At 33.3% G+C, this 21,572-nt stretch overlaps 2 protein-coding genes across 2 annotated transcripts in view; one reads left to right on the top strand and one right to left on the bottom strand.

Annotated features, from left to right (window-relative positions):
- Window positions 1-21,572, bottom strand: part of LOC123663755 (rabankyrin-5) — a 102,073-nt gene that overhangs the window by 68,214 nt on the left and 12,287 nt on the right. The window lies entirely within an intron of this gene.
- LOC123663759 lies at window positions 870-21,315 on the top strand. The gene is made up of 3 exons (XM_045598425.1): window positions 870-1,221; window positions 14,535-14,693; window positions 20,526-21,315. Exons 1-3 carry the CDS (start codon window positions 1,176-1,178, stop codon window positions 20,780-20,782), a joined length of 462 nt encoding a protein of 153 aa, XP_045454381.1. The 5' UTR covers window positions 870-1,175; the 3' UTR covers window positions 20,783-21,315.

The following is a 21,572-nucleotide window of genomic DNA, read 5'->3' on the forward strand; positions in this document are numbered from 1 at the left end:
CGATTGTTACTTTATAGTAGCTAATATATCCGCCAACCCGCATTGGAGCACCGTGGTGGATTAACTTCTAATCCTTTTCCTACATGGCAAAAGAGGCCTTTGCCCAGCTGTGAGATATTTTAGGAGGAAAGAACCTATAGAAGGTTACAGTAATCGCTTAAAATCAGGTGAGCTGTTCGCATTTTTGCAGACTTCGTTGTATAAAAAAAAAAACTCGTGGTTTTCGCCGCGTTGCAGTCTATCTCACTGTACATTACGATAAAAGACTGTATTACATTATTTTGGATTTATCTAATGTATCATCCATACATCAATTCTTACATTTAAAATATTAATATGAAGTAGGATTCCACAATATATATCTTTTTAAGCTTCAGTAGTCACTATGGAATACATACATGAACAAAACGGGGATGTTTGAGGTTGGTCTTCTTAGTTCTAATAATTCAGCGCTATTGCAGGCGCATTGGTCACAAGACTTACAGGTAAACAAAAAGACCGACCGACGACAACGACATATAAATCATAGTAGGAATTCGTTTCTTTGATATTTGTTTAGTACTACCGAGAACATACGTGATACTAAACGCCAATATAAACCCTTATAAACGATTCTGGAACTGAAACACCGGCTCCTGATTCGTCATTAATTATCATGTCATTAGCATACAAAACTCATAACAATACTAATAACTGATAAAAGAATTCTGGTTTTAAATAAAAGTAAATACACACGTTACGAGATAATATTTAACGCGTTATCAACAGTCACTGACGTAGACGTTGATAAAAAACAAAACAAAGGCCGAGCCAAGAGAGTGAGCAACAAAAATACAAAATAAGTGGGACCGCCAAAAGTTGGCCAGTGTCGCGCCGGCGCCAGAATCGACCGCATGAATCAGCTCTAGTGCGCGAGTTACACAGGCTTATTTCCTCGGTATTTGGACATGTCCCGTTTCGCCACTGGTTTTCCTTCCTGTGAATCACGGCTCGAGTGTAAAGAGCTCGGTTTCACTGAAGCACATGGAGCCATATGCGCTTCGAGAGCGAACGCGTCAACCGGTGTAGCGCGCGCTTAATGTATTTTACGTTTCGCAATTTTTATTTCGCACACGAAAAAAGAACGTTTTTAAATATTGCAAAAATACCAAAGGTCTCAGTGTTGAATTGATATTATGGAGTTGTCACTTGTTTTATTGGCGTTATCGATGTTTTTTAAAAGTGAGTGTCATTTACATTTATTTAAAATGATAATAAAATTCACCTTAAATAATTGAAAGTAATAAATGCAGTAACAATGCTGTACGTTTTACGATTCATTATTTTCGTAAGAGTCACTGCAACTAAAATTAAATAGCTATTTACATTCTATGCTACACCTGATGTTCGAACGAATACTGATAAGTTTCGTGTATTTTAAATACTTCCTAGTGTTAACCGTTAAGTTTTACTCCATGCGAGAATCGCTGTAGGTCCTTAGAACAAACTATCGAAATTCGAATTTCGATTATCTTTTGTTTATTGAAACGAAGTGAATTAAAGTTATTTTTACTTGAATATTAACTGTCCGATTTCACTTAGGCTTTGATTGGAAAGAAAATTCAGAAAGCGTGAATATGTAACTGCCATTTCGAAAAATTGTGTCAAAATTTGTCTTTCTCTAATTAAGGATTAGTGAAACCGGGATTTAATACATGATCGATATTATGTTATTAGCAACGACTATTGTCTTATTATCAGCCGTATTACAGCGTAAGAATATACACTACCCTTTTAACATGTAGTATACCATATTGTAGATACATGATCACGTGTTTGTTTTCATTCCAAAGTATTGAAAACAACGTAAAGTGTACCCATTATTCATTAGATCAATTACATTACAAAAAGATAGTTCGTAGCGTAACTGTAAAAGTCAGAACAAACAAAATTCCGTGATATTTGATGCAAGCCGATCCTAATTTTACTTTTGTACAAAAAGGGCTTTAAACTTTCAAATAATATGATTTTTAGCTGATTTCAATACTAACCCGGCCGGCGATTTTTCTCGTGAATATATTGATTTTAATTTTTTTTTCTCTTTTATATAAAACCTTGTCCTGGCAATAAACGCAAAAAATAATCAACTTTGGCGCGGTCTTTAGAAAGTTATAGCGTACATACATTTCGGCGATACGTTTTTATGTGTACAGATAAAGATACATACATATTTTAGATATTTTAAAAGGCAATAACAGTTATTCTAAATCTAGATTAAAATAATATTAATAAACGGACTCCACGGTCGAATAAATTTTTATTGGTGCTAACACAGAATTATTATTTTTTAATTGGATAAAATGAAAAAAAAAAACGTTTCAAGAATTTAATTTGCTCTATTAAAAGAATTCGTTATTTCTTTATTATGCGGCGCCACGCATGTACAGACAGACATGGTATACTAAGAATTAACCGCGATATTAAATTTTCTATAATTTGCTCGAGCGTGTTATGAGGTTATCAACCCCCAGTCGCAACGACAATTAAATAATTAGCAAAAAAAAAAAACGGTTCAACTTTAACATCACTTGCACACAAAGGGTTTCCGATCAATGTTATTTGGATCGATTTTTTTTTTTGAGTTGCAATATCCACGAAATATATTGAAATCCTATGAGTGCTATAAAGGGTAGTTCCATACAGGGAATGTGTCATTTCGTCGTTTTTAAATTGCCGTATTTATCCTAAAAACATGTAAAGTTAAATCTTGGCAAATCCTAGAGGAAGCTAGAATTTAAAAGAAGAAGAAGAAGTTAAATCTCACATCGAGGACTAAAGTGATCGAATTCTAAATTTCAATTTATATCGAGTGTTTGGATTGAAATCCAATACACGTTTTTAATGCGCTTTGGGTTATAAAAAATTGATAATAATCCGATAAAAAATATCAGATAACATAATATAATAATACACATTTTTTATTTAAAACTTATGACATATTTTATAACAAAAAATATGAATACAATTTTATGTACGATCTCTGTGTCCCTCTGTACAGTGTGAAATATTATACGGTGATGTAGCAGAAGAACTTTTCTTGTGAGCTCGACAAGCATCTAGCCCCTTAAACCTTTTATACTTCGTACAGTATGTCCATTGATTTATATATTTATATATTTTTTGACTAGCCAAAGTTTATTTGGTTAATGCTTTACTGCACATTTAGAATAATATTAAAAAATATAACAATGTTTGAACTCAAAAAAAAATGCAATATAATTTATTATAACATTCATTTAATCTGTGTCCAGCAGCGCACAGCAATAGGCCGAAAAGAGTAAAGTGAATGATAGCTAAAATTTTATTTGAATTTTGCACACTTACTTTCGTATATAAGATTTCTCAATGATTTTATTAGAATATAGATTAGATTTAATTAAAATATATTTTATTAACATTTTACTTATTAAAAACAGTGCCATGATGTAATACTCATTTAATATAATTTGATTCCAAAAAAACTATAGTTTGACACATTAACATATTTACGCATTATCAGCGGGTGGTTACCCAAATATTTAGCGTAAAGTTAATTTTAAAGTTTTGACACAATTTAACATGTGCTCTATATTATTCAACACAAGTATTATTAAAAATGTGCTCTTTGAGTTTACAACATACGATAAATAGATAAATAATAAATTGGGTTGTCTGGGAGTAATAGATAATTAGCTATGGACTTATAAGTCCGCACAACACAACACAATGTGTTAACTATATCTTTAACGAATATAGCTACATTGTATAATATTTGTGGTATACAATGAAGTATAAATAAATGATGCTTTACACTGAACATCCTCTAATAGGATGAAAATAACGTGTCGAGGAGGAGTCTGAAAGACACAAGACACTTTTCGAGACCACGGCTAACGTCTGCATGGTCTATACCTAGTTCAGATAAATTGTGTTTTTACTAGGAAAGTTTTGGGGTAGTTGTGATTTCTTTAAAATTTTTTCACAAGCGGCCCTTTAGAGTACAAATAGACTGTATTAACCAGGGGTCTTCAAACTTAAGACCACGGACCGAATTCATCAACCTGGCCCGCGACAGCCCAGACCAATTAAAACACAAAAGTATTTAACCTTAGGCATGGTATATATAATACAGTTAAGGGCAGAAAAATTAAAACTATTTTGACTCTTGGAACATACTGAAAAGGTCAATATGGCCTATACCTACAAACATCTATCATGTGCACGATCCTCTGATTTCCGAGGCCAATTTCGTAACGAATAACGTATGGACCAACAAACGAGTTACTACATTACAACATAGTAGTCTCACTGTCTTTATAGATCTAATATATTTTTAAATTAGAACTTAATAAAAAAATTTTTTACTAATTTTAAAGATCTTATCACAGAAACACTAGATTTTCGTTGAATAACTTAATTGTATAATTATTAAAAAAAAATACGGGCACTATGAAAACTTTTTTTCTTCTATTTTACTACTTTTGACTCTACACGTTTTAGGGCGATTTTCCTTTTGAATATCCTAATATTAAGGTGATGTCAGATGCTGTGGTCACGGGTGACACCCGTAAGCGTGAATCAAAAGTGTTTAATCTTTTTTATTTAGTATTCAAATATATATATATATATATATATATATATTTTAAGAAGTTACATATTATTATTTATAGTAACGGAAGAGAAACCACATGCATTAAACAAACTCAAATAAAATTAAAGAAACCTCAAAGAGTCGTGAAAAATCATATCGAAAATTAATAACGTAAATATTTCATTTAATGATTAATACAGCTGTAATTCTGTTTGGTCGAATTGTGAAAAAACCGACTTAGATTGACATCCAAAAGTAATATTTATGTCATATTTATGTCACTAGGTCGGCAAACAAGCGTACGGCTCACCTGATGGTAAGCGATTACCGTAGCTTATAGACACCTGCAACACCAGAAGCATCGCAAGCGCGTTGCCGACCCAATCCCCAATCCCCCCAGGAGCTCTGGTCACCTTACTCACCAACAGGAACACAATACTGCTTGAAAACAGTATTATTTTGCTGTGGTCTTCTGTAAGGTCGAGGTACTACCCCAGTCGGGCTGCTCCATATTTTGAGCAGGAAATTCCTGCTGTGCCCTACCTCAGTTTAATATAATGTTGATAGTCGAAAAAATAATCAATTAAATACTCATTATTAAAGATCTCAGAAAATAATCGTAAGAGATCGATCAAATGTAAATGGGACAACATGACAAGATTTAGACTAAAAAAAAAACTCGAATTGAGAACCTCTTCCCTTTTTGAAGTCAGTTAAAAATGCACTTATTTCAATCACGACCTCAAAATTACAAAAAATATAATAAGCGTCTCATTACATAACGTTTAATTACGACGTTACCTACATACGTGCATATAACTGGTTTTCCTTATTTGCACATACTACGTCGGAACATTGCTAAAAAATTTACTAAAACCGGAAAATTATAAAGTACTTCTCCGGAGTTTGTGCGTTCTATTTCCGGGTATAATATATATTTATTTATATATGTGAATTTATTGCAAACAAGAATATACGTGTCTCTGTCAGCCGGTTGTTACCTAAAATACAGGCATTAAGAGGAAAGGGTACCGGGTCTTTCTCCATACAAACGTAGTCGACTGTTTTCTCCCTGGATAATGACACTAGATCAAATATTTTTGTGACATAGAACTCTTTGCTGCCATGACTATGCCCCTATGTTTTGATTTTTTTCATATTCTTATTATCATAGGAATTAGGAGACTTCAAAAACTCGAAATATTGCATAATTTTTTGTACATTTTCAGACACTCATTAAAAAAAATATATGCATATTTTCAAAAAAATGAGAACATAGGGGCATAGCCGAAGTCTTCTTTTATTTTCTAAAAAAAAATTTTTAAAAAATTGCCATGTTTTGAGGAGAAAACAGTCGACTACGAAACACTGTTTTGGCCAAAAATTATATACCTAAAACGGTCTGAGCTGCAGTTGTCCCTTTCTTGCTTTTTGGGGGATAGGTCTGGGGGAGGGAAGGGTCAAAGCAATACGTATATACGCCAGCGAAGTGATGCCTCATAGTCGACAATTATATCGATACACTAGTGATGTTATTTTTAGTCGATATTTTCTAAAATTCGTATTAACAAAATTAAATAATTTCTCTTTTCATAACTACAATAAAACCGTATTTGTATATGCGGTTTTTATTGTAACACTGTGCAAACCTGGGCTAACGAAGGGTTTCGCTAACAAATAACAATGATAATTATGGTAAATAACTGTGTTGTTTGTTTTTGGTATCAAAAGGGCTCAATACAAGGATTTCAAAAAAGTATATTATGATTATTATTACCGTAATACTAATAAAAAATACAATAAGAAAGTTTAAAAAATTAGGACTGCTCTTTCCCATGCCTATGCCAAGCAAGCTGCGAGCCGCGCTTCTTCCTCGCCTCCTAGGCGAAAAACAACTTCGGGGTTTACTCTTTCCAATATATTTTTTTATCAATTTCGGAATACTTTGTAAAAAGCTATGCATGGTCAAACATAAATAAATATAGGTACGTAGCGACTTTAGAACCTCCTCTGTTTTTTTTTCATCGGTAAAAAATTGCTTAGTTGTTTTCTTGACATTACTGAGGAGCAGATTATTAAATTTGGTCGAATCTATGTACCTATGCGATTCGTATTTGGACTTCGCAAATAGAATCATATTTCTGAATTGCGTAAAAAACTCAAGTGGCCCCACTAGCGTAGCATTCCTTGGAACCCCGGGAACCTTGGGACCCTGTATCAAAATTAGTGGGGGGGCAGGCAAATGATGGGTAAAGATTTCTCACAAAAAATGCTTGCATTGAATTAAAATAAATGTTTATTGATTATAAGTTATAACTTCCTCCTAGAATAGACAATAGTGAGTGTAGTCTGCTGTAGCTGTTCCTGTTCCATCGAAATCCTTAGGTAATTTTTTATCAGTTTTAGTTTTGAAAAACATCAAGTTAATACCTCCGGAAAATTGGATGCAAGGCTATTGAATTTTATCAGTAATAATTCCATGAGTTCTTTAATGGAATGAATGTTTTGAATTTCGGATTTTAAGTTAATTTAAAGAGCTTGTAGTTCCAAGCTGGAGAGTTATTAGCCTTGACCTGCAGCAATAGATGCGGGGGATCGTTCGCTTCAGCCTGTGAGGCCAATACTATTAGTGAATTCCTATGAATCTTCCGCATCTATATGGGGGATTCACAGGCGCATAACCTGAAGAAGATATTCAACGCTGCCTCCAGGTCTTACAGGTAGTAAATCGCTAGGGCAAAGTTCAAACACAGCAGAATTGGCGAGAGACTATTGGGCTTTCCAAATGGAACCCATGCCTTTTGTTTCTTACAAAAGCTGTCGAAGGTAACTTTTTTTAGTCTACACTTCCATCATTACGCGAACCTGAAGGCTCTCTGGCATATTATGCGAAAAAGTAAGCGAAATTCTTTGCACTCTTTTTGCGTCGAATTCAACTCTTGACGATGAGGGAAAAGCACCACCGAGCATTCCACGGTGCGAACACGCGATGCGTAATGTGCACTATGAGCAGTGTCGTTTGTCGTGTTCTGCATTATTTCGATGTCAAGAAGTCTAGTGGTGCTAATTGTATCCACCAGTGGTTTGCAACCAATGTGCGAGCTTCGTGCGCGATGTTTCCGCGTACATTCAAAGTGTGGAATGACCTTGCTAAAATTTGGGGGTTTTAAAGCGTCTAGTGTCTACATCTTTTCTCTAAAGGCCATGGGCGACGGTAGCCGTTATAAATCAGATGGCTTCGTCTGTTTGTGTGCCCCATTCTTATATAAAAAAGATTAATTCATTGTTCATAATGATTAACTGAATCCCGAAATAAACGTTACAGAATGTTATCAACAATTGGGCGCACGCTTGACTCGGATAAAAGGGGACTGCTTTTCAGACTTCAGTCATTTCTGAAGTTAAAACTCTATAGGTATGTATGACAGTTTTTTTATTCTTTTTTCCAGGAAGCACAAGATTAAGTGACATTGTGGATAGCATTTTACTAATTTTTGCTTACACACCTTAGGGGCCCTGTAAATAGGGGGCCCCGTATCATTGATACGGCTGATACGGCAGTAGTTACGCCCTGAGTGGCACCCAATTCCCTACTTCGGGAATACGTATATTCTCAACTTACTTTACTCTATTATTTTTAATCCTGTTGTACCTGCTTATCTAAAACGACGATTTAAGTTTCTTAGTGATTCCAATGAACGCAGTTTTCGTTCTGAGGAAAGCTTACTTCTTGAATTTCCCTCTCACTCCTCTTTCGTTTATACTAAATCTTTCACTGTTCAAGCTTGTCGACTTAGGAATTCTATAGACGTGTAAAATCGGTTTCTATTTTTAACCCACTTCCAAAAAAGGAGGAAGCTCTCAATTTAACTGTATTTTTTATGTATGTTACTTCAGAACTTTTGACTGAGTGGACCGATTTCTACAAATTTTTTTTTAATCGAAAGGTGGTGTGTGTCATTTGGTCTCACTTGAGTTTATTTGAGATCTAACAACAACTTTTCGAGTAATATAAATAATACGTTTTTACTTGACTATTTTCGTCGACCTACGTTGTATTATACCGCATAACTTTTTACTAGGTGTACCGATTTTGATGATTTTTAATTTAATCGAAAGCTGATGTTTATCGTGTACTCATATTTAAATTTCATCGAGATCTGATAACAAATTTTTGAGTAATCTTTAATAACGCGTATTTACTTGACTATATTTTCGTCTACCTTTGTTGTATTACATGTCGATGTAATTGAAGTCGGCTTTTTTCCTTTGCGTACAAGTCGAACTCGGTCCACCCAGTCAAAAGTTCTGAAGTAACATATATACAAAAAAAAAGAAAAATACAGTCGAATTAAGAACCTCCTCCTTTTTTGGAAGTCGGTTAAAAATCAATCTGATACGTATTATTATTTTCTGTTGGTGTTCAATAAAGTGTATTGTTATGTTATGTCATGTTAATCAACCACTCTTTAAAAAAATTCAATCGATTACGTAATTTGCCTAACTAAAAAAACATAAATAAAATAATAATTGAAAAAGTCGCCTTCATGATTTTTGTTAGTGTACAGTACATAATGTTTGAAATTGGTGTAATTTATTTAGCTATCTTTGTGTAATTATTGAATTTTTATCTTGTTCCAACTTTTTCAATTGACTTTCTAATAGTTGTTCTTCACGCAGGCGGCTTTTCTTGTTTTTTTTTTTTATTTATAATATTATTTTTAACCATTGTTATATCGCTGCAATTATATGTTAATTAATATATATAACCTATACCCATGTATTAATAACTGCGACAAACATGAGACATTACAAATTATATAGGTACTAAGGCAAACATTTTATACTGTGTAGGTACTACATTACATATATATACTATACTTACACTTATACTATGTACTACATGTATACACTGTAATTATGTATGTATTTCATTACCCATTCTTACACACACCTCAACCATGTAATTACATACCTAATTCATAAATAAAGTACCTAAGTATTTCGATAATTACCCACAAAAATATAGACATGTATCAAGTCACAAAGAGTATCCAATTCAAAATAATAAAACATAAATAATAAGTAGTTTACGAAATTCAATAATAGTAAGCCGAGTCACAGCAATACGATGCAGAACAAATTCAATAAAACAAGCCAAATTCAGAAAAATAGCACTATGCGCTATATGTACTCGTAGTCAATCACAAACGAAAGATGCGAATACTAAAATATCGTCAACAATTAAAGCTGAATAGCCGGCGCACGCACACTAACAACACGACAGTCACACATAGAAAAAACGGGGCGGAGATGGCGCGGGGCGCGGTACCGGCATGCAGCGCGACAGAAACATTTTATTCAAATACCTATTTTTGAAAAGTCTCTTCGGTACCCTTTCCTCTTAAGTTTCCTACCTTAGGAATAGACGACCTTGTTAAACCCTATGTTAAAACATTTAAAAAAGAAATTATACCAAAAATAAATTCATTTATGTCTTTTTTTATAAAACTCTTATCACATTTTGTATCGAAAATCACAAAGATAAATAATGGGAACAATTTCGATACGCCCTTTTTGAAGTATGATAAGTTAAATACTTGTAAGGGATACAAACAAAACAAAATATCTTTATTTTAAAATCATGGACTTGTATTTTTGACTAGCCCGTTGGCGCAATTTGTAGCGACCCTGCTTTCTGCTCCGGGGGTTGTGGGTTCGATTCCCACCCCGAGTCTGGGTGTAATATATATATATTTATATATGTATTATTTGTAAGAATTTTTATCTAAAAAAAATATATTTATATGTAGCTATACCAGTCGGCTGTTACCTATAACACAAGCTTTAAGTATTAAGTTGCTTACTTTAGAAACAATTAATGACCGTGTATGTATTGTGTAGATATTTATTTATTTATTATTTATTAAGGGCCTTTTCACAGCTTGCTGATAGTTTATCTCACCAAGAAATTCCACTTAGATTTTATCAGCACGAGGTAAAAAAACCTAGGTCCTCATTGAACTCAGAATAGTTGTTTGCTAGCAAACGAAAAAAAAACCGACTTCAATTACATCGACAATTAATACAACATAAGTAGACGAAAAAAATTAACAAACGGACTAGTCGCCACTACGATTTTCGAAGATTCCCCTCGATTTCTCTGGGATGCCATCATCAGATCCTGGTTTGCTTGTCATGGTACCACCGTTGGGATATCTCCGTTCCAACAAAAAAGAAAATGATCATCAAAATCAGTTCACAAACGACGAAGTTATCCGCGAACACTAATAAAAATATGTATATACGGTCGAATCGAGAAACCTCCTCCTTTTTTGAAGTCGGTTAAAAAAGTAAATCGGAAAATTTTATCTTTTAGATACTGTTATATGTCAGATGCTTTATCAGCGGCCCTTGCCTTAGTTACTTGTATGAATCATATTAATGAAAAACATTTCATAGTTAAAGCAGTTGGAACTAATTACTCGTTATGCAATCAGCAAGTAACACATGTACGCAGTAAAGTCTTCATTATAATTTAGCTTTAATAGTACAGCGGTTCCCAATCTGTGGTACTTTTACCCCTTGGGAGTATACATGGTACCATTGGGGGTCCGTGAATATTATATTAGTAATAGCGGAAAGACTGAGAACTTAAAATAGTTTATACGAACATGTATTGTCTACAACGTACAGTTTAAAATGATTTATTACTTGATTTTGGGGGCTTTGACTATTTATGTAATAAGTTTTTTGTGTATTAGTGAATAAAATAAAAAAGGAAAAATCTCATTACTAATAGTTTACTGAAGTACTAGTAACTAGACTTTGAGAGAAACAAGACAATTGTCGGATTAGTTATGGAGTTATCAGAGAAGGAGAAATCATTAAAAAAAATGAATCATGAAAAATTCTTTTAATGGATACGGGAACAAAAAAAGTTTAGAAGCACTGTACTATTTTAACATCACTAGCTTTTATTTAATTAAAGTTAAATCAATTAATATCGTCTGTCGCATGACCTAGTATCCAGTCCTTGACATCAGAAAATCGTTCTTTGTGGAACAATCGTTTACATTCAATGGCAGTTTATGTCTATTCCACACCCTACATTAAAATAATTTCTTGTATACTCGTATATAGTACTAGAGTATGCATGTCTTTGTTTCTTTCTTATTGTTTTGTTTTATTATGTTAAAATATAGCCTATGTCAATTATTGAAAACTCATCAACCGCCTGATAGGAGGATTTTTGAAATTCAACTCCTGCAGGCCTAGCATGCGTACAGCGAGACATCTCTTGACGAGAGAGAGAGATAATGTCTACATCGAGTATTTTCTCGATTACCCTAACATGCGCACTACAAGAGACAAAATTCTCTTCCGAAGACTTCGCCTTATCGAGTAGAGAAACTTGTGCTGCCCTTACAAAAAAATATACCATTTTTTTTTTATAATGCAACACTGGTATCATTCTACACTACGTTTAATCTACATTGAGTACTTTGATTGAGTATTAATTGACACTTGTCAGCATTAGACGTGGGTTATAACAGGTGAACCATGTTACCTGTTATATTTGTTACTGTTATGGAAAAATAACAGATATCAATACCTGTTATAAAATAACAGCCTGTTATTTAAGTTTACACGGATAACGAATTTTGTTATTGTAAATTGAACAATCCCTTCATCAACCGACTTCCAAAAAAGGAGGAGGTTCTCAATTCGATTGTATTTTTTTTTATGTATTACCTCAGAACTTTTCACTGGGTAGAACGATTTCGATGATTCACTCACTTTTTTATTGAAAGACATTTTTATGCCTGAATAGGTAAAATTTTACACCTAAACCTAAGTCCTAACCTAACAAATAATAAGAAAACAAACTAACTATACACTATTTTTAATCGAAATCTAAACTATATATACAATGAATATAAACACTAACTAAATATTACTAACTAACAACACTAACTAACTAACTATTAAACTAATTTAAAAAACAAGAAATACAAGAATCTTAAAATTTCGCCTATCACTTCTAAAATTCAAAACACTTTGTAATTCGTTCGATTATGAAATTTTATAAAGGAATTTCAAAAATTAAACATTATCAATCATAATCACAACTGAATATAATTCTTATTTCTTATGTCGTAAACTTGAATTTACAAGGTTATTGACCAATCATGCCAAACCGGGATGAGCCAACGTTTGGATACACAGTATAATTTCAAACGAGTGACACATATTTTATTTAACAATGTTCAGCTATTAAAATACTTATATTTAAATAATAATACAATTAAAATACAATTCTTATAATGTATCCGAATAAGAAGACAATACATAACATGACCATATTTGGGAGCTAATTTTTCAATGAGATTTGTTCCTAGAATCTATCAACTAAATTTTGGGGTAATAAATACTAGGTGCTTCTCTTTTTGGCATGGTATAGGCATTGTAGTGCAACTGAGAGGTAAACATGTGTAATTGTAAATATAAAATACTGGGTGTTTCTCTATTTTGCAAGGCGCGATACTTATGAGCTAGAGTGAGATAAGAAATGTTATAAGATTTCGAGAAATAACAGACTGCTAATAACAGTTGCGGTAACAAATAACAATAGTATTTGATAATTATGTATCTGTTATTTAATGTTATTTTAGATAACAGTTATTTCAAATTCAGAATAACAGTTGTTATTTGTTACTTTCAAATACCTGTTATTTTTATCTGTTCCAATAAATACGCCTCACGTCTAGTCGGCATAGATATATAGATATAATACATAAAATTATAGATAAGTTATATCTTCTTGGCCTTTTGGCTAAGATAAAAGTGATTATCTAATTTAAATAAATCTAATATGGAAAATAAAACGGCGTGTAAATGAAATTAATTATATATGTAAAGCAATATGCTCGTGTTGTGCTTTATATCTTGTCGTACATTAGATAATTGTAATTCTATCACGCATTGTTTTAGAATAAAAAGCAACAGGGCGCAAATACGTTTTTTGTGCCATTATATGGCACACTTCACTCGACTTTTCGCGCTTCCCGCGCTTCGTATACCGAAATTATATAATTATAACAGGGAAACGCCATGGTATACAAAAATAGGCACCTGGTTTTATTTATTTTTTATTTATCTTCTTTCTCCTCGATAATATTGAAAACGAGAAGTTTCTCTTCTTAAAACGTCAATATCACGTCAAAATTCGACAAAGTTACGATGTCATGTTAGCTCCCGTAGAGATAAATACCACAGATCACTAAAATTTAATGATTATCTAAGCATTCAAAAATACAAATATTTCATTTAAGTTTCTAATTACATGAGTAGTTTATTACTACGTGTGTATTTTGTTACTTAATTGCTGATTTCATACATTTTTTTTTAGTTTAAATTAATTTCATTAAATTAGTACGGTTCGTAGCTAGTAGCAGTAAGTAATTGAATACTTATAATTATAATAAATGATTAAAGGTTACAATTACGAAGAAAAAAAATATATTTTTCTTTTTTTACTGTTTATTTGTGTATCGTGACTTTTAAAGGGATTTAAGACTCTTAATAAATGATTAAGGGTTCCATTTACGAAAAAAATAAATAACATTTTTTTCTTCTTTTTACTCTTTTTTTTTGTGTATCGTAATGGAACTGCTGAAGGGATTTGAACTTGTCACAGTTTAAGTTTATACAAGCTAGGACATGCGGACCTAGAATACATAGTATCCCGAAATCCAACAAGACTCATTTAGAAGCGGTGAAAGTTAAAACGAAAAAAGGCTTGCTAATAAATAAATAAATAATGGCCAAGTGCAAATCGAGCTCAATGAAAAGACGTATTTAAACATCGAAACCGCAATTAGATAATACCTAGTAGAATTTTGAACATTTTTTTTTATTTCAGTGTCATCCTCCGTACGCTGTTATAAATGTGAGCCCGAACAAAAATATGACGGATCGTCACTGTGCCGAGACTTTGACGGTAGCGACAGATTCTTAGAAGACTGCAAACATTCCACCATGTGTTTCAAGAGGGAAACCACACTTCGATTCGCCGATGGAAGTGAGTGAAAAAAATGAAAATATCACATAATTGCGAATGAGGCAGACAGTCATTTATAAGGCTTCTTATACAAAATAAATGAATCTCTTTTACTTCTATAGTGAGCACTTACACAGGATATAAGGCTTATTACTAACTTCAGTCGTGTACTTACTTACTTGTATACTTTTTAGGTTTCCTTTTTTTTTAATTAACCCAAGGCATCTAGATGTCCGTTACATTAGAGTAAAGATTATTTTAATTATGATCTACAGTGATAATATCAATATTTAGCTTAACAGCTCATTCGTTTGTTTGTATGCGTTAACCTCGAGATTTAACTTTCGCTATTAAATCAAAGATATTTTACGCAGTGTTAGAGAGAATAATCATATCAAGGTAAGATATATCTTTTTAGAGTGTAAGTTCACAGGGCAACTTATGAGTATATTATTATGAGCACATGACGAAGCGTTGACGCATTAGACAATAACAAGCGAATGGTCTAAAGTTCACAGAATCGATCCCCGCCCATGATGAAAATTAGTATTACGCTAGTTGTTTTTTTTTTTTGTCTGCTTGTTTATAGTATTTAGTCGTGTGTCGTTTGTCAGTATTTACATTTATTTGTCAGTATTTTCATCCATATTGGGGCCTATATATCTAAGGGTAGCTAGTTACCAAAATCTACTGCACAATGACATTGATTAATTAACATCATTAAAACATTTCAGCGTAACAAAGATCGCAGTACATTATTAGTAACCAAGTGCCCCGATGTTTCTATTAACGTAATACAGCGGAGAAAATTACTCTGAACATTGACATTAACATCCTTATTAGTCATCGAACATATCCGCCAGACAGTTATTGTTGTTTTTTTGTATGGTAAATTACTCATAAATAATAACTCATTAACGGGTTTTTTTATACAACTGGGTGGGCAAACAAGGGTACGGGTCTCCTGAATGTAAGCGATTACCGTAGTCTATAGACGCCTGCAACACCAGAATCCACCTTTTGAAGTGCCGAATTGCCGATCTCCTCCAGGAGCTCCCGTCACATATACGGTCCGGTACGGTATCCGGTATTACGAGTATTTGGTTGTGATCTTCTGTAAGATCGGGCTGTTACAGATTTTAGGCAGAATATTTCCTGCTGTGGCTTACCTCAAATCAGTAAAAGTAATCAATACCGATCTTTGACTCCAAGTTGGTGCAATGGTTACAGCAACTATTTGATGCTTTAGCGATCGCGGGTTAGATTTTCGCACATGATATAAATTTGTATAGTTTACAGATGCTTACCGCACCGGGCGCTTGTGTTTGCGTATATGTTTTCAAACGACTAACACAGAATTCAAATCTTAATGGGGGCCGAAAAAGGAAGGTCAAGTTTTTAGATATATATTTGGTATATCGATCTTCAAAATATGCTTAAGCGTTATTATTGGTACTTAAAAACACTTCTATAAGAACTTAGTCTTATATTAATTTTATAAAGTCTCACATTAAGTTTTATAAGATATTTATTAATAATTCTAAAGTCCTTAAAAGCCAAATAAGAGAATAAAAAACCGTCGCGTTCTCATTTCTAAATTTGGAATATCGTTACAAGACTTATACGTTAGATCATTTGCATTTAAAAGATCAAATTAGGTATTGCGTGTGGCGCTCTATAAGGCGCCGGTCGCCATTCGGTCATGTCATTTATTAAAAAAAAAGTTTATGTACAGAATACTGAGCAGATGGCGTATCTGTTTATAATACGAGTATAATCAAAGTTCCAGCGACGGTTCTTGTAATAATCTACGCGTAAATGATCAATACATTTTGACTGTAAAGGTCACTTCAAAAAAAGAGGATGTATTTAAATGTGCTCTTAACTTTTTATATGTGTTACCACATAACTTTTTACTTGGTGTACCGATTTTGATGTTTTTTTTTAAATTGAAAGCTGATGATGCTGATGACCTGGCGATAAATTTTTGAGTTATCCCTAACAATGCGTATTTAATTTACCGTTTTACCGTCTACCTACGTCGTATTACTTGTCAATGTAATTGTAGTCCGTTTTCTTTCATTTCATCATTATCATCATTACAGCCTATACAGTCCACTGCTGGACATAGGCCTCCACAAGTTTACGCCAAAATAAAACGTGAACTCATGTGTTTTGCCCATAGTCACCACGCTGGGCAGGCGGGTTGGTGACCGCAGTACTGGCTTTGTCGCACCGAAGACGCTGCTGCCCGTCTTCGGCCTGAGTATTTCAAAGCCAGCAGTTGGATGGTTATCCCGCCATCGGTCGGCTTCTTGAGTTCCAAGGTGGTTGTGGAACCTTGTTATCCCTTAGTCGCCTCTTACGACACCCACGGGAAGAGAGAGAATTCTTTCATTTGCTAGTAAACAATCAGTTACTCGAATAGCCAGACTGTGTTTAATTATTTGTATCAAATAGTCAGATATTTGTTGTACACGGGCTATTTTCCGCAACTCGACGTCTTGATGCGCCTTTTTTGCGTGATCGGCTGGTGGGCACTATTCGTGCCAGCCAAGCTCCTTGAGGAAGCCTAGCAGACCCTTCACGTTGCCGACGACTTCCTGGAGCAACCTCGGTGTCCCAAGGTGTAGTGCCCTGTAGTTCGCCACACCACCGCATTCCAGCAGGATATGTGAGGCCGTTTCCTCTGCCTCCAGGCACGCTCTGCACAGGGGGCTGTCTGTAACACCTAGATTGTGTAAGTGCTTGTTAAGCAAGGCATGTCCCGTAAGCGCCCCGACCAGTAGTCGGAGCTGGGCTCTTCCGTAACCGCGAAGTTTGCGGGACAATCCTGGGTTGATCGTCGGAAGAGCTTCCTTGGTCTGCCTGCAGGTAGTTAGGTTTGTCCAATATTCTTGGTGCATTACCTTGGTGTTGTGTCGCAGCTGGCTGCGCAGCCATCCGAATGGCAGAGGCAGAATGGGTTCGGGTCCGTGGACCCTCATCTCCGATCCATTCCTCGCCAGTCGGTCGGCCGCGTCATTGCCTCGCGATCCACTGTGTCCCTTTATCCATTGAAGGGTAATGGTGTTTGTTTCACTTACCTTCGTCAGAGCTCGATTAGTCAGATATTATTTAAATATCTATATATTAATAAGTGAAGCAAAAACTTTGTACCCCTTTTTACCAAAATTGCACGGACGGAGGAGTATGAAATTTTGCACACTTTTAGTTTATACAGAGAAGGAGTGCAGAATTCTAATATTTTTTAAAATTATGCATAAAAAAAATACATTAAATTAATAAAAAAAAAATAAAAAAAAAAAAAAAAAACATTACACGAGCTACCACGTATTTGTCACATACACGCATATATACTTTTTTGTTTAATGTTCAATTATCATCATTCATCATCATCATCATCGTTCTAACTAATTATTTAAATTAATTTTATGGTCGAATTTCGATCATTGGGCGACTACTAATTTTTATCAAATAGACGATATTAAATAGAGCCATAATGTACAATCTATACGTACTGCACTTAGACGATCCCCTAGAAATAAACTCAACAAATGATTTAAAAAGTTTATATATTTTATGACCTCAGTTCTTTGAACTCTATGATCGAATTACCCGAGTGTACTAAGTTGTAGACAGAGCCGCTTTATCGTCTTAATTGATGTTTATTTTTACGACCAATAAATATAAAACAATCACCGTTTCTTCTTAAGCTAGATACATTTTTAACCACCGAGTTAGCAGAACTACAGATAACAATTATTTTGCAGAACTATGCAAACATATATCGTTTACGGGAACGAACTCACGACCGCTGGCACATAAGCTAGTTGTTGTAAAAAAAATTAAACACTATTTCATTGAACCATCTCATAAACTATAAATCACATCGATTCAAAGAATAATGAATCAATAAGATATTCATCTTCTTTATTTGTAATTAATAATTTTAATACATATACACACAATGATATACATTATAATTATGCGTGGGCGCGTGTAACACTGTCAATACTTAGCTTTTCATTTGTATTACAATAAATAAGGAATGCAAATGAATTACAAAATAATTATAACAATAACACCTACATGCACATCGGTATAGGCGAAGGCGTTAAAGTTACACATATTAACATAAAAAAAAATCAAAGAAACAAGAGAAATATAATTTGTAAAGCGATTGAAATTAAGTGTTTGATACGAAATTACGAATAAAGCTTATTTTCTTTTTATTACGTTCAATTTAGATTAGTCGAATATAAATTGAATGAGCAATAAGATATTATTTATTACTGTACTTTTTAAAAGGAAGCATTGACATGATGGCAGGCAGGTCGGTCCCCCTGCAGCGTAGTGACTATGGGCACACACATGAGTTCACACCATTTTTGGCGCGCAATTGTGGAGGCCTATGTCCAACAGTGGACTGCGATAGGCTGAAGTGATGATTAACATGATATATGTTTTTTGTAATAAATTTATACATCTTAAATACACGTACATTTATTACATTTAGAATCAAACGGAAATCGAAAAGATAACGGGCCAGTCAAAACAGGTTTAAAACTATTTTTTTTTTAAATAGTTACGTCAAATCAAAATTATATATTTCTGTATTTAAGAGCCATTTCACAAAAATCGGTAACAATCCGCGAAATTGTAACATTTTGACGTCGTTAATCTCAGTGTTGGATGCAATAATGTAATTTATATTCTTGAAATATAATAAAGCAACCTTTGTTGTAGTCCATAGTCGGATCAGAATTTTGATTTATATTATGTGTATAAAATTATTAACCCTTTCATCAGCCTCCTCCCTAGGTAAACGGTCGCAATGTATACTTTGAAGTCCTACTTTTCAATAACCTCTACGTTAAAACCATTTTAAAAAAATATCACAATATGTGGAATATATTTATTATGAACGAATATTTTCCAAATAAGTACAATTTTAAAAGCGATATTTTTCTTAGAAAACTAAGAAATTTTAACGAACTATCTTCATCAAAGTAAACTTACATCATTAAGGAATACAAAAATAATAATTAAAAGATGTAATCATTTTTAATACATTTTATATTAAATAAAATAATAAAAAGATAGTATATATTACCACGCAGTAAGCCCAGTAAATCAGTCGAGCACTAGCGCTCTTAGAGGTAAGGTCCACGCCAAATTCTGCGCAGCCGTCTCTTTCGCTCACACGCGCCAAGCGCCTGTTGTTATAGCGGATAAACCGCATTTGATACTTTAGTAATAAAATATAAATAAAATAAACATATTACGTAAATGACTGTAAAATAATATAATGATAATTTCTGTAAACAAATGTATAATTTAATTTTCTTTTCTCACATTATCAATACAAATAGGCATTTCAATCTGTTTGTCTTGTTATTTGTTAATTAATATGTTTGTCGGTGTCGATGTTATAAAATGCTATTTTATTCATATCGTAAATATTAGATTCATTCGTAAACTGAAAAAACTAAATCAATTTAAAAAAAATTGTTTCATAAAATTGATTTTTCATTTTTATTTTAAATTTATTGACTGTTGTTATACATACACACACATATATTATAACATACTTGAAATTTTTAACAAATTAATTATGTAAAAAACATTTTATACCATAGTTATTAATTTTTATTATATATTAGAAAATGATCAAGATGGTCTTTTGGTTGTCACACTATACTTACTAGCACAAAGGTCGCGCGGCTCGTACGACTCGCGCGATGCGACCAAATTTACCTAAACTTGCAGAGCGTAAAATTGTGAAATGGCTCTTAAATAGACACCTAAGACTTTTGAATCGGTAACAAACAAATCGAAACTTTGTTACAGTAACGACATCGACGGTACAAAGAGGCTGCGCTTCTCAAACCCTCGACGGTGACCAAGCGAAAATAAACGGCAAGTGGCAGCACGTGGACACAATATACGAAGTATACGATGAAGGTTGTACTGAAAACGTCGATCCCGACCGACCTACCGTCACCGTCAACTGCTACTGCCGAGGACACCTTTGCAATGGTGCCAACATCGAGATAATTAACTACAAAACTATTTTATTACTTATCATTGCATATATATTTAGTTAATTAGTTATTACTGTTATGGGTCTGTTTCACAGGTTATGGATAATTCGATTTGACGGATGTTGGTATCCAACAGATAAAAGTTTTTATGAGATATTTATATTCGCAAATATGAATCTAAAATTTATAGTCTATAAATTGAGGGGAAACAGGTCCTAATGGCCTATTCTACCTCCTAAAGGTCATTCGTAAGTTATGTGCAGGATAACTTTTACCCACTACTAGTAAAACAGGACCTTAGTATCACTTAGTTAACACTTTTACTTTGTCAAATCTTATTAAGATATATATATATATATATATATATATATACATAGATCTATATTCACAACCTGTGCATTCAAAAGTTGTAGTAAGCGCCTGTTTTACCTCCTATAGATAAATCCTATCAATAACTTATGTCCAATTCCTATTAATATTCCTATCAATAGCTTATCAGGAATCAGCCGAACAGGCCCTTAGCAGGAATTTAATCACGTAGTTTCAATGAAATTTTATAAAAATAAAAGCTTATTAGGAGTTCTATATTTAAAAAATATATATATATGACGCTTCAATTCTTTTAAAATATCTGTGATTTTGATTATTTTGAGTCGTGGTACAAAATTAAAAAAATTAAAAAACTTTTTTCACAGTGACTAAGTACCAGAGCTTGTAATTTACGCTTCATATTGTCATTCCAAAGAAAAATCTAATATTATAATTTAAGTAATATTATAAAATAAATACGGCTAGTCATAATTATGTTATTATTAAGTATTTTAAAATCAATTTTCACCTAGACATTGTATTT

Source organism: Melitaea cinxia, chromosome 20, assembly GCF_905220565.1.
Source record: "Melitaea cinxia chromosome 20, ilMelCinx1.1, whole genome shotgun sequence".
In the NCBI taxonomy this organism is placed as follows: Eukaryota; Metazoa; Arthropoda; class Insecta; order Lepidoptera; family Nymphalidae; genus Melitaea; species Melitaea cinxia.

Bases quoted from the DNA above. Each gene is read 5' to 3' on its own strand.
- LOC123663759 (XM_045598425.1), top strand. From the start codon at position 1,176: ATGGAGTTGTCACTTGTTTTATTGGCGTTATCGATGTTTTTTAAAA. The intron at 1,222-14,534 runs GTGAGTGTCATT...TTTTTATTTCAG, and splicing joins GTTATCGATGTTTTTTAAAA to TGTCATCCTCCGTACGCTGT. The intron at 14,694-20,525 runs GTGAGTGAAAAA...ACTTTGTTACAG, and splicing joins ACTTCGATTCGCCGATGGAA to TAACGACATCGACGGTACAA.